This window comes from Linepithema humile, chromosome 1 (genome assembly GCF_040581485.1).
Source record: "Linepithema humile isolate Giens D197 chromosome 1, Lhum_UNIL_v1.0, whole genome shotgun sequence".
Classification (NCBI taxonomy): Eukaryota; Metazoa; Arthropoda; class Insecta; order Hymenoptera; family Formicidae; genus Linepithema; species Linepithema humile.
The window spans coordinates 5,581,883-5,596,316 of record NC_090128.1 but is presented as its reverse complement, the minus strand read 5'-3'; the positions used below and the strand labels follow the sequence as shown (position 1 = coordinate 5,596,316).

Here is a 14,434-nt window from a genome sequence, read left to right as displayed (position 1 = left end):
AAGAGTGCACCAGTATGGTACCGTGCTCGTCGCGGATCGTATATGGCATTTCAAAGTCAACGGGCCGTCACGGCGGGTCGGAAAGTATTCCCTTATACAGCGCGAGGAAGGTGCGAGGAAACACCTTGTGCGTTTCGATGAAAACGACGACTGTACCGGACTGCCGTAACCATATTGCGACTGGTTGCAAATTGAGCGATTACGGAAACCAGATTAATCCGCACGAGTGCTCGCGGTTTCCGCAGCGAAGCGACTCGAGACTCGATATATCACTCGATTTTATATCCACGAAGAATCAGATTATTTTCATTGCTACTTGTATTCAGAAATATGGCTTTTGTCGAATATTTCGATAGCTATAAAAATCTAAAAATATTTATTTCAGCTTTATGTGGAAAATAAATATAAATGAGAGAGAGGGAGAATGTGTGTATGTGGGTGGGTGTGTGTGTGTGTGTGAGAATTTACACGATCCTACATTTGTGTTGAATGCGTATATTGGAAAATAATATGTAACAACTAATTCTCACTAGTCATCTTCCCCTCTTGATCGCATTCTATGATAAAGATAAACGGAAAAAATTAATTAATCAGGTAACGTTAAAGGACGTACAAGTGCAAACCGATCTCTTGATGCGCGTAAGCTATCTATTAATAAAGATAATTGTGATATGTCGTTGAATAGAATAGAGAAACGGCTACGATAGTGACCTACGTGGAAAAAAAAATATATACAAGCAAAAATACCGGAACGATAACAGCGCATGCAAGCGAGAAAAGCAGGGGTAATCGAAACCTCCGGCTTTGATCTATGATAACCGCGTTCCTTTGTATTCGCTACTGTCACGAGTGCGTAATCACTTTTTAACATGATAAACTATTTGAACTGCGTAGACACGACCGCGACAAATTGGTACGTTGCGTGGTCGCTCGCGCGCTCCTATCAGACGACGCCGATAACGGATAACCAAAAAAAAAAAAGCACCCCACTCCTCCGGTTTTCGTCATGTAGGCGGAGAAACCGGTTAATCAGAAAAATATTCTGTTACACAATATTCAGAACCCGCGCAGTCCCTATCCCATCTGTCATCTTTCCCGACGAGAGAACGTCAGTTTGCACAAAGAAATTGCTATCTGTTCAAAACATGACACGCATAAGACAAGCGATAACGCTATTTCCACGCTAATCGCCTGGATACGCAGTTTTGTGTGAACCGCATTCTATTATCGGTCACGACCGAATCGATAAATCAATTAATTCCATTTCTTATTTTCTCATCGATGCCCGAGACGCGCAAATTGATAATATACACTAATGCGTATATTATCGTTACGTAGAATACGCTGATATGAAACAATTGATATGCACGCAGCATTATCGCGGAATATACAATCGCCGAGAGATGAAAATTAATTAATTGGGTTAGCGTGTGCTTAAACATAACGAAGTTTTAATATTTCCCATCCCAAAATGATCTTAATAAATGGTGCAAAATTACATTCGCAATGTCAAAAGATATTCACAAAATATTCTCGAAAGATATCCTTCAAACATTTTTGTTTTTAAAAAATTCCTCATTCTCAGAAAAATTTTTTTCGAGAATACTTTTATGGTCCACGAATAAATCTATCTCAAAATATTTATAGCTACAAAATTAATTCAGCTCATTTTAGAAACACAATATTGTTTCGATTAAATATACAATACGAGGAAGGAAACAACGAAACACTGTTGACTGTCGTAATCAGAAGACGGATTTCGAAGAAAACGTCATTAAATATAATCTCGTGATCAGGAGTATAGAAATTTTTTATGAAACTTGCAGACCGCGCGGAGTCAGCGCGATTAAATGCTCCTGGCGCGACACGGGATAGAACAGAAACTGTACGGAAACGGCATGTTATCGACTTCTCTGCGAGATAACCGCAAACGATTTCCCCGTAGCGATCGGTGACTACTATTTCTCGAACGTTCGCCGCGCATCCCTGCCGAGCGGTATATTTCCACCGGTAGTGTAAACCACGCGGTTTCCGCGGCCTCCTTTAATCACCCTGTTCGTCTTACTTCGCGGTAAACGGTGCTTGAGCATTATCTTCCACCACGATGACTTTTGCGTTTGTTGAAAAGAAATATACGACATGCTCCAAGTATTTTTTACATTTAGATATAATACATTACGAAAAATAAACGGAAAAGATTTTAACAGTCTGAAAATAATGACGTTTTGCTTTACGATGTCACTTTTATGTCATCATGACAACGGAAAAGTTGACGCGCACATCGCGAGAGAAGCGTTCGCCGACTGTCGAGATTTTTTTTCTATATATTTTTTGTAATTTTCATAATTCTATTTTCTCTAATTTTTGTCATAAATATGAAGGAAAATGTATAGGAGTTCCAAAGGCATATTTTTTTCAGCAAAAATTCATCAATTAATTTAAAATTAAAGTATTAACAGTAAAAATTTGAATAAAAGTCTAACATTAAAAATTTTTAATTTAGTATAAGAAATTGCTCAAACTAAAAGTATAGAGATAAGAACAGCTTATTTATCGATCAAGTTAAATTTAATATCGAGATTGTCGATCATCGAGATTGAAGATTAAAAGTTGATGAGCCGTAAATAAATGTCTTATCACAAAAAATCTATTTTCGTGATTTACTTTAATACTTATCTACTTACGGAATAGGCTATCTAACTCTCATCGACAGAATATACAAATTAAAATCGAGCACCGGAATAAATCACGAATGGATCCCGAACCACCACGGTCGACATAGTCTGGATTCCGTGATCGTCGATCGATCCGGCATCAGATAATCCTCAAAAGGAATATTTTAATAGAAAGGTTCCCATAAGAGACCCCGCTGATTTTTAGGATGGTACAAAGAAAAGGAAACGTTCGGAAATCTGACGCTCGTCTTTCATCGCGCAGCAACGTCCGCCAAATGCTCAACCTACGTCATTTTCGTGTCTAGAAAAAATCGTACGTAACGGATGAAATCTAGAGAGCGAATGGATGGATGCAACTGTAGGTTGAAGTTTTTGTCCTTTCTGCGCGCCATGCGGTATTTTATACGACTTAAACATTTTCTGGGAGGTCTTTCTTATTTACGTGAGATTCGGTGCATGAATTCCAGACGAATGATTCAATGTCCGTGCCGGAAATACATCTGATGCGCACCGTGGCGTGATTAATTCGACGAATAGGCGACCCAGTCGGTTGCTAGCCTGACGTAAGCCAGAAACAATTCTTTCTGGATAAAAGTAAAAACGGAGCAACCGACCGACACGTGTTGTGTTACATAATATCGAGATTATTCATTGAAATACCAAACGCGACGACTTCACATCGGCCGTTAAATGCCGAAGCGTTTCATTATGCAGAATAATTTTTGCAATACGCAATTAAAACGAACAACAGCCACTTAAACAGATTATCGCTTCGGGAAAATACACGCGGAAAAGACGTATTTACGTCTGTCAGAGTTCAGTCATAATTCACGAGGGGCATAAATTTACACCTGCCTAATGTCCGTGGAGCAGACACGCGTTAGAATAATAGTAGAAATCTTGGAAAAAAAATCTCTTTCTTTCTTTCTTAAACTGCGCATCCCGCGCGTGTTTCAATGCGCACAAAATTAAATCTTTCGCGGTAATAACGTGCGGTAAATTTATTGCGTCTTATTTTCATGTGTAATGAACGCGTTGAGTGCTGAAACGGTTATTGCAATTAATCCTAGAGACTATCCCGCGGGAAAAATGTCCATTCGAAAAGGTGAAGAACATTCTCTCGACGCCGAACGCGCGCGTTCTCACGATCGCGTTACGTCCCGCGTCGGGATGAAAGATTTATGTCGGTCCCGCGAGGGAAGCGGCTTTCGCCTCTCGCGCGCGGCGCAGGAGCGTTCTCCGTTTCCGAGGCGCGCGGATGGAGTTACGCATCGAGGTTGCGCGGGGCCTCTCGTGGCTGCTCCGGCCACCGCCGCTTGCTCCCGGCGGCGATTCGAGTTTATCACACTCACCTTGACTCCGAGGACGGTGTGGATGGCCTCTTCGACGCGCGCAAAGTTTCCCTTGCCAATGGGCCTCAGCATCTGATACTTACCGATGCGCACCAAGGATTTCTTCGTGGGCGTGACGACGACGACGCCGCCGCCGCCGCTGCCGCCGTTGCCGTTGCCGTTCTCCGTTGGATTCGTACGCGTCATTTCACATGTAACGCCGCGGCATGCGAGAATCGTCGACAGTTTTACTGCGATTCGCTGAAAAACCCCGGGTTTGGATTTCGCGTGCGAGCGGCAAGGTATACACACGCGTTTTTATCACCGCGAAGATCGGGTCCCTGCGAGATACGAAGCGATACGGACGATACGCGACTCGCGTGACTCGGACATTTTCACGGCTGTACGCGATTGCGAGATCTCGATTGCAGCGAGAAAGCTGTCCTTTTCGTTTTCTTCCCTTCTCTTTCCCTCTTCATCCTCGCCAACTGGCGAAACGCTCGAATGCGTTATTTCGACGTGTCGATTGGATCCTGCATGATTATTCTTTTTTTTTTTGTTTTTTAAGTTGTGTAGATGTTTCTCCATCCAATAATTTTTCTCAATTAGGCTTGGTATACACTACAAAGTCTACTTCTTGAAAAACTTTCGATAATAAAATTCTTAAAAATAAAATCAGCCTAAAAAATCTTAAAATCTTTCCTCAAAGTGCAAAAATTAAGATCTCATAAAAAACTGCATAAATTTATTTGTTTTTGATGATGATAATTTATGATAACTTAAAAACGTATCTATTTTGCTATAGCTTCTGATATCATGAAATATACGATATTATGACGTGCAGCGAAGTTAATCGTGCGCATTTGATGTTAATGCACAATTTAAATTCTGCCTCATTAATGAGCGAATCGGCGGGTACTTTGCATTTACATGCGGCATAATACATATATTCGGACATCGTGCGGAAACGCTGTCCCACTAATATTTGTACTTTCATCGGTTACAATTGCGCGCGAGGCAATTAATACGTACATTTCAATGCGATAATATCCTCAATGTAGAATAGCAATGGCCAATGGCAATTAAACTTTGTGACATACCGAAATAATTGTGAAATCAGTATAAGCCGAATTTTATCTTCATCGGATAATTTTTCCACTATTCTAGCTAAATGCTCATTTATAATATTATTAAATTTAAAACATTTGTAGCCGACTGACTGCTTAATTAAATCAATGCTTATCTGGATACTTCGAAGTAATGTAATCGGCATATTTTATTCCGTTCTACGATATCTGCTTGTAGAAGATTTGGTATTCGCGGTGAGTTCACGGTAAAGATATGATAATTACGCAAAATCGAAAAGCGCGTCGCGGTCGCCTATCGCCAAGAGTTGTTAATTGCACATGCTAGTGCAGCGAGGTCAGCAGGAAGTCGCTATCTAAGGCAGGACTCGGATATCTCCCGCGCTCTTTATGACAAACAGCTGTTCGGACTGAGTCAGAGCCGCGGCCTTGGCAAAACCGTACTAGAAGATTAGCCGCGAGTTCCGCTATTAGCGAAAGCGAAAGAAAAACGCACCGTTGAGTAAGGTGTAAGAAATTCGAAAAATTTCGATGCCCGCTGCATATTTTCTCACACTCGCGACTTTCGTCGTATCCGCAACGCTCGTAGTCTATTTACGATATTTAATCGCCTCAATCATCGCGTGCAAATGTATTCGACGTCCGTTTGCGAGTTTTCTAATCGAACGCGCTAATTGATAAAATTAATTGCGCGATATTATAGTGGTAAGCAAAGTTTCGATAATGAAGAAAAACGGAAAGGAAACGAGAGAGCAATAAATAAAGTTAACTAATTAAGGTCTAATAAAGTTAATTACACTCGAGAACTAAGGTCCCAAGGATAGTATTGGACGTTTCACTTTCATCTCCCCCTGCCGTTCTCTCGCTAAAAATAAGATTAGATAGCACTAAGATTTTTTTATAAATAACAAGAAAATCAAAATAAATATTAAAAAATTTATTTAGAACAATTTGTAAATTTTCATTAAAAAATATAAAGATACGTAATTTGTATAAGTTTTAAAATAAATATTATTTTGTACATCAGATAACAATAAAAAATCTGACCGCGATAAATTGTTAGAAATTTTTGAGAGAAAAAACAAGACGGAGTGAGGAAGAGCAGATAAACAAAAAGACAGGCTTCTGCGAAATATAGTCTCGATTGTTACTTGATAGACGTTTATGCGACGCTGCAACGCGATCCGAGTCTGGCCCGCCCGCATATTCGCTGTGTCACACGACTACGGCTGACCCACTCACCCGTCTTGGAAAGAGATCGATAATGCGCGAGCCGAGATATGTTTTGACAGGTCGTGATAATTTGCGATGCTGGCAGGACAATGCTGGGTTTGTATTCTCGGCGAAGCGCAACTCGTTTCGAACGGTATCACAGATGTCGAACTGCGTTTAAAAACATCTTATCGGTTTAGAAATAAATTGTTTTTTAATACGCTAATTTCTTAATTAATATCACTTATAGAACATCTAGTGTACACACTGATAGCATATAGTGTAATCTAGCTTCGCTGTTTTCCATTTATCTTCGGCTTCTTTCATACGTAAATTAAAAATCATTTGCGTCTCGATATATTTACAAAATTATAAGAAATCTTAGCTATCGCACTTTTTCTTCCTGTAACAGATAGTAGATATTAGGAATTAAGGATATCGCACATACGTCAAGTGAGATATAATAATTTTTATAAATATATTGCTTAGCCGAGAGATAAGATTAATATTCAGACATTGAATTAATTTTCGCCTTCGCAAAACGATATTCAGCTTGATCCCATTACCCCGCAACTTTTTTGCTGCTTCTGCAAATGTAACACTTTTTGCAGTCCAAATACAGGCGTAGCCACTTGAGAGTTTCTTATCGATAAAATAGCGCGTGCACACGCATCGCGGTATATCGCAAACGCAGAGAAAATATAGTAGAACGCGGAGAAACGGAGAAAAAAAGGATGACGGAGGAGGGACCTGAAAACCCAGATAGCGCACATAATGTCGAAAGACAATAACGATCGAGATGATTCACAGGGCGCGATAAAGACGGCATACGTACCGTAATTGCGTCTCGCACTTTGGCCCTGCTCACTATTCAATACGGGAATAACGCGCATTGCTTTTCTTTCATTTTTTTCATTAATAACGTTTCATTAATTGTCGATAAAAAAATTATACATTTTCAAAAAACTCTAAGATATATTGAGAAATATAATTATTACACAAGTGCCTTTATAAGAACAAAGTTTAAAATTGAAAGAAAATAAATTAAATTAATTGGCAAGAATATCATTGTAATATAATATAATTAATTGTTATATAGACTTTTATGAAAAATATTATTTTGTTTAATTATAAAAAGAGAAAATAAAAATTTATATAATAAATAAATCTTATATTTATACATTCTTTTCTTGAATTATGTATATTATATATATTTTTTTGTCACAATTTGTTACATAAGTAATTTACTCACAAAGAAACGATTCACGCTGTTCGTGGAATTGCGACAAAGTAGTCAGAGAACCAGCGGAGATGGATAAAAAAAATATGTGCACCAGTAAATAGATTTCTCAGTGATCTTATGCTAATACATCTTATTGCGTAACGACAAGCGGCGATCGATAAGTAGCGATTTATTAGTCGCAGGACGTGTCCGGCGACACACAGATGTTCGTCACGCTGACTCTGCTCTATCTTGTTTTTCGTAGTCGCTTCTCTCTCTCTTTCTTTCTCTCTGTTCCTCTCTCTCTGTCTCTCTCTCTCTCTCTCTTCCTCTCTACTTCTCTATCTTTATCTCACTCTGTTCCCGGATCGTCTCTCACAGCGTCCCTGCAGTCTCCCTTGCATCTTCGTCGCTCGCAAGATTAAGAGTAGTGCGTACTACTTGCGTACGCATCCCGAGACGCACATGTGCACCGCGCAACACTATCGTAGCACGTGCTCGCAGCGGTTATCCATTATCAACAATGAGATTTCCGATAGAACGATTAAATATTCCCTGAGAAATTGTCATCGAGTTCGAAGAAACGTTTTACCTTGGCAGCTGCCGCGACAGGCGTGACTCACCTGCGCGATAACGCGCGGAATAGTCGAATAAGCGTAATCGAATAGCCTGATAGTGTGATTCTTTTGGAATCGAAATCTTCCCGCTAGAAACTGCGCAACAAAGAGGAATGAGAAATTGATTCTTTACAAAAACATTAATCCAGAGGTCAGAAAGTTAATCCTCATTTGCTGATTGTTGCATTAAAATTCTGATGCTTATTGATTATTATTAATTTTCCAGCATGTCAATCAAGATTCAAAATCTTTCGAATTGTTAAACAAGACGCACGGTGCCACATTATAAATTAATTCAGTCAAAATATTATCGCATTTTATTTTTCATAGGACGAACTTTAAGAATCCGTTCAATACTTGACACATTCCACGCATTTACTCGCTTTTGTAATAAAAATTTCATCCGTGTAAAGTGCGCTCTAATGTCCGCATTAAAAGTCGCATGCGAGTAGCAACGTCGCAGGAATTAACACGTCAGTGCCGAGTTGCAAGAGAAATTGATGCCGGACCATTCTACGTATTGTAATGCATCGCGCCGGATAAGGCGGGCGCGATTAGATTGCACCGTGCATACTGTACGCTAAGCCACGTGAAAAAGATAAAGCGTGTTGAAATATAACGGCGCGCGCGCGGTGTACCGCTGCGCGCCGTACATTATCGACGGGCGCGTCTTCGCGCGCCCATACTCAGCTCGTCTATAAACATTTGCCGAGCTATTTAAATTCAATTGTAAAAACTTGGCGTACGCCCCTATCGGGGCTGTCGTCTGAAAAACATCGGGACCGACGATCGCCGTTTATTGTCACGAAGTGTGTTTTCGCGCGAGCGCATTTAATTTATCGCGCCGACCGATCTGAGTGCATCGCATTATCGGCGTATCAGACAGCCGGCCGCGCAATCGATGGAAACAGCTTTTAATTGACCCCCTTCCCCGCGCTGCCGCGCGCGCTGTAAAATGCGGAACGTCGACACGACAGAGAGCGCATTATATCGATTCGCATCGCCATCATTAACTCGGTTCTGTTTCCATCGAGGGTCTCTATAGCTACGCCAATACTGTGTATCAATAATAGCAAAAGTCGTCTGCAAAAGTCCCCATCGTCCGCGATGCATCTGATCCGCAATTCAGCGTACGAACGCGGGAAAGGAAAAGAATGTCTATTAGCAAGGTTGAATTTAATTAAAAAAAAAAAAAAAAAAAAATATATAGATGTCTTCTTCTTTCTTGCGTGATTAATTACGTGTAATTAAAATAGATCTCTTCATCGATCGACGTAATAATACTGCGCGCTCGCTAAATTTATAAATTCGCAAGAATGCGTGGCCTCGCATTATCTCTGCTTGCACGTGCCATTCGCTCGTATTCGCTCACGTCTTCGCCGGGATTATTGGTTATCAGCGTGCGAGCGCGCGCGCAACCGCCGCGTTATATTTATCGCGCGTGCAACGTCCACTTAAATACTGATTAACTAATTTCGCGACGTTGCGCGACACGACGCGCGAATGTTAAAGGTAAACGAACGGCGAGCAGCTTCGCGGCGCGAGCGCGCCGTTTCTTTCTTTTTTTTTTTTTTTTTGCGGCCCGTTTATACGCTCGCCCGCCTCGCGATTTGCCAATCGCTGCGCGAAATTATCAGCCCAGGTTCCCGTTTTAATTGAACCAGGTATTATCGTAGTTCCCGGCTCTCCGTAATTGCTTCATTCTCTATCGAAGTTTCAACAGCTCGTGCACTTAACCCACTTGCGATGCCATTAGTCTATCAATTACGAGGAATATGTTGAGCAACTATCCGCCTGCTGCCGGTTGTATTAAGAGTTTTACGAGAGGATGTAACTCTTCTCGCGCGTTTACAGGCTTTCCATCGCGTCGCACTTATCTGGTCACGTCCCGTCGGTATCATGGTGTTTTTTTTAGAGATGTCGAACGTGCGATTAAAATTATTTCACACGGATCGACCGAGAACGCGAAAGTATGGAAGAAAGTGAAAACGAGACGATCTCTAATCGTATTAAAGTAAATAGATAAATAGATTTCTCAGCGGATTGAGGTAGAAATCTCTTCCACAATTTCTTATCGTAATACGGTCGAAACCGTTATTTTGCTTTCTTCACGTCAGTGAACGCGTTCTTAACGGAACGATACTAAAATGCTCGATCGCGATGCACTCGCTTAGCCGGCGAATAGACGAGACTTATCCTAAAATGCGCATTATCGATATTTCCTTATCCGCAAATCGGGTTATGACGATTACCCAACTGACATAGAGTCTTAATAAGGCTGACAGCGGGATGGCAGGAGAATGTGATTCACTACTGACTCACTGTGATACACGCGAGTCAGTGCAAAGTGCCAAGTGTACTTTGTCAAGTATTAAAATCGACAACGCTGTACGTGCTGTCAGTCGCGTGTCGCAATGTTGATCAATTAAATTACTGTGGGAAAACAGCATCACATTTCTGAGCGCTCCAAATTACACGCGTGTGACTAATTTGATTTATTTTGCACTTGTAAAATTTATTCAACCGAAAAAAGCTTTCGAGAAAGATTAGATTAATCGCAAGCGACCTATATATTTATTTTAAATATAAATTTCGATTACTTGAAAAAAAAAGGACACTGATCGCGTTGATTTGTTGAAATTAGCATTCGCAAATAAATATAACTTTTATTATACTAATTTCAAATAAGCAACGAAGGAATAATTTCTTCCGAGAAGTAAAATATATCGCTGTAATAAAGACAAGATATTTGTCTTATTATTTCGCTGTAATTTTTAACAGTTCAAACATTTGCCTCAAATTAAAACAAAACATACTGCAATATTTCTAAGAGACTATTGATTTTCGAATGAGGCAGGTTGCACATTAGTTTAGCGGAAAACGATAACACACGTAATTTGAGCGCCACGCGAACGACTACACGAGAGCTACCTTCCCCGGGGAGCTAATGCACGCGGCCGATGATGTACTCGACAATCATAATTTACTGTACGGCCCGCAGCATGGATAATGGGTAACATACGTCCGTTTCTTGCGGCTAACAAAACGAAGGACGGCGCTTCCGTTCTCCATTGCCGACCCGCGCACCGCAGTCCGCGCTCTTCGACATCTCTCTTCGCGCGCTTCAGCTTCTACAAAGCGGGTATTCTTCGTCCGCGCTATTCCTCGTAAAATTACCGATGCAATACCCGCGGAATAAGCACGGCGGGCGGGGAAGACGAGAAAGAGGAGGAACGCTGATCGGAAAGGAAATAACGATCGCCGAATCTCCGCCTCTTTGTCGTTAAGCCTTCCCCGAGCGCACTGTCGCCTGTTTAACCCTTAACGGTGAAGCTTTTTTCGCGCAAAATTGCATTTCTCGCAACCGATCGAATTATTCGTCCGTTCTTGTTTCTCTTCTTGTCGCGGATACGCAATTGAATTACGTCGACCCGCTTCTGCGTCATAGCTTATTGCTTTGCAAGCGAAAAAATCAGCAGCGAATTGCAACTGTCGTCCTTTTCTTATCTCCTCCAATGTTCGTGACTAATACTGATAAATTTTTTTTGCAATTCTATAATCCTCGCAAACAATCGGCCGGTGTACATGTTGCGTGTCTCCAATCCACAGCGATAAGTGTGGTTTAAAAAAAGATCAGCTTAATATTGAAATCGTCGTGTTTACTCTTTCTAATCGCTTAAAATGTCTAACAACACGTCCGGTGCCATGCGTCACATACATGCGACGTTCCGATTTTCATGAGAGATTCACGTGACACAAGCGTGACAACGATAATTTCCCTGAAATTAATTTTTCTCTACATAAATATACCGAAATCGACTGCTAAAATTGCTTAAAAATTGTGATTTATAGCGAGTAATCTTCAAACGTTGGAGTGATGACGCAAAAAAAATCAGAAATTTCTCGGCTGATCGAACGGTGTGCATTATTAATATTATTTCCGAGCATAAATGCGCGTCGAAAGAAAAACTCGATCGAAAATTACAAGTGCTACTGTCTCCGAGAAGTAGAGTCGAGGTTAAAGTTATACATAACTTCAATCAGAGCGAATAATAACCGCACCTTTCCGGGAAGCCGGAAATGAATTAAACATCATAAATAAGTATGTCGTAGTTTCGCCGAGTTACATCGTGTCCACATTGTCGCGATGGACGCGCTATACCAGGCATGAATCTTTTAAAAGATGCATCAACCGTCGCGAAACTCGTCTGATTACGCCACGTGGCGATATTGTTTGTACTTTAAACCACGTTCGAAAATGAGAAATAACGAGAGCAGCATCGATTATGATAAGTAAAATGGAATACGATGCACTTCCGCGGTTAACTATGACATCAACCGATTATCTATTCTTTTATCGTACAATCTATACCGCAAATACGAACGATTTCTTTTCACTCTTCCCGACAAAAGTCACCAACCTTTTGTGCACGATAAAATGTCGATAAAATTATGAGTCAACTAAATTTAACTACGTTAAAATAATCTGACATTTTACTTATCAGCAGAATTATGTCTGTTAATGTTTATATTAAAACTGTAAACTAACGTATCACTTTGACATAATTCCCAATAATTTTTGACCGACAGTGGAGATGCTGTTTGTATTGTTGGAATTCTCAGATTTGCTTGCTCTCCTTGAATCGCTGCGCGTTTATTCATTCTCTTCCTTATTCTCTCCCCGAGGAAATATCCATGAGAAGCTTCAATGCATTCGGTATGTACTGCAAATCTGCGCATACTCCTCGAGGAGCGATATTGTTCGTCTCACTCAATTTAACTCGCTCTCATTCATATTTCTTTCCGCGATTCTCAATATTCCGATTCCTTATTCAACTATGCGACGCAGTCTGCATTTATGGTTTCCACACGGAGAATATGTTTTTTATTGTTTTTCTCTTCTTTTTTTTTTTTTTTAAACCTCTCGAAAATTCAAAGGCGTTGTAATAAAAGATCGGCTACTGCAAGCTAATCAAACTACTGTATCGTCCGAAATTGGTTGGCATTAGATTACAAGCGTGAACACGAGCTTATCACTGACCAAGCAAAACATTCTGAAGAGTATGTCAGCAGCGGAACATGTTGTCTTATCGCAAATATGAAACGTGTGACTTCCTTATTTACAATATAACATCGGCGTACTTGATTGATAAATGCTATCGCGATATTGACGAGGAATTATACAGATAGACTTTCGATGTCTATCGGGGAAATACGCTGGAGTATTAGACTACCTGGCACGTGAAGTATCGATACTTTAATAGCGTCGTAACACCGTCGACATCCTCAGATACGAAAGATTGAAAGCGGTTTGCCAGTCGGTGGACGAGCGTGCACGGTGGGAAAGGGGGGGGAGGGGAAAACTTCGGCAGATAAAGCAGCCGAGTGGAGTAGCCGGCCTCGGGGTGGAAGCGGGGAGCGGGGCAAGATAGACGGACGAGAGAGAAAGAGAGAGAGAGGAAACTGTGAGAGAAGCGAGCAGAATCACACGCGAGTGAGCGTGTACGAGCGAGAGAGGAGCACGAAGGGATGGAGGAGAACGAGAGACGGAGAGAGGCGGACAAGGAGAGAGAGAGAGAGAGAGAGAAAGAGAATGACACGACGAGACCGAGGGCATCGTAAGAGGAAGAGAGAGAGAGAGGGCCGAAGGGGGAAAGAGGGAGAGGGGTAATTACTCTGGCGACATTGACCCGGCGGCGACCCGACAGCCGCTCTCGCTCGACTCGCTCAACTCGCTCGACTCGACTCCGACTCACCTACACGCCTACACTCGGTTTACCTCTTCACCTCCTCCTCCTCCTCCTCCTCCCCCCCCCCCCCCCCCCCCCCGTCTCACCTTCTCGCCGCCCCGACCATCTTCTCTTCGACCTCCTACTTCTCTTCCTTTTCTTCGTCTTCCTTTCTACTTCTTGGTCCTCGTCTCTTCCTCCTCTTCTGCCTCGCCGTGCGCGCACGGTTCATCCGAGTTCACTCCTCGATCGCCGAACCCGAAAGCACCAACACCAGAGAAACCGAACGTCGTATCCTCCGCGAGAGTATCCTCGCCGCGGAGAGCAGGCCGGTCGGATGAGCAGCACGGTCGTCTCCGCGTGGTCTCAATGAGTCCCTTCCCCCCCCCCCCCCTTTCCTCACCCCCGCGTACGTCGGCCACGTACAAAGTTTGATGTTTTCCTACGCGTGTTTGTTATCGGCTCGATTTTCCGGGCGTCGTAACTTTGAACACGCTCGCTCCGTGGCGCCGCAATTTTTCGAACAGTAAATAAATCAACGATCAAATAATCACAAAGCTAAT

The 14,434-nt window shown here is 41.8% G+C and overlaps 1 protein-coding gene and 1 long non-coding RNA gene across 6 annotated transcripts in view; one reads left to right on the top strand and one right to left on the bottom strand.

Moving 5' to 3' along the window:
- LOC105679894 (MAP/microtubule affinity-regulating kinase 3-like) overlaps positions 1-14,434 on the bottom strand; it is a 316,827-nt gene that overhangs the window by 186,656 nt on the left and 115,737 nt on the right. Inside the window, exon 1 of one of the 3 annotated variants that reach the window (XM_067361176.1) lies at positions 4,028-4,520. The exons of the other annotated variants lie outside the window; for them this stretch is intronic. Within the exon in view, the coding sequence (XP_067217277.1) occupies positions 4,028-4,213 (186 nt within the window). The 5' untranslated portion in view covers positions 4,214-4,520. Of the gene's footprint in view, positions 1-4,027; positions 4,521-14,434 lie in introns of those variants that run through there. 3 annotated transcript variants of the gene reach the window in all.
- The window catches only part of LOC105679896 (uncharacterized), a 203,571-nt gene that overhangs the window by 187,135 nt on the left and 2,002 nt on the right, over positions 1-14,434 (top strand). The gene's annotated exons all lie outside the window — the stretch shown is intronic.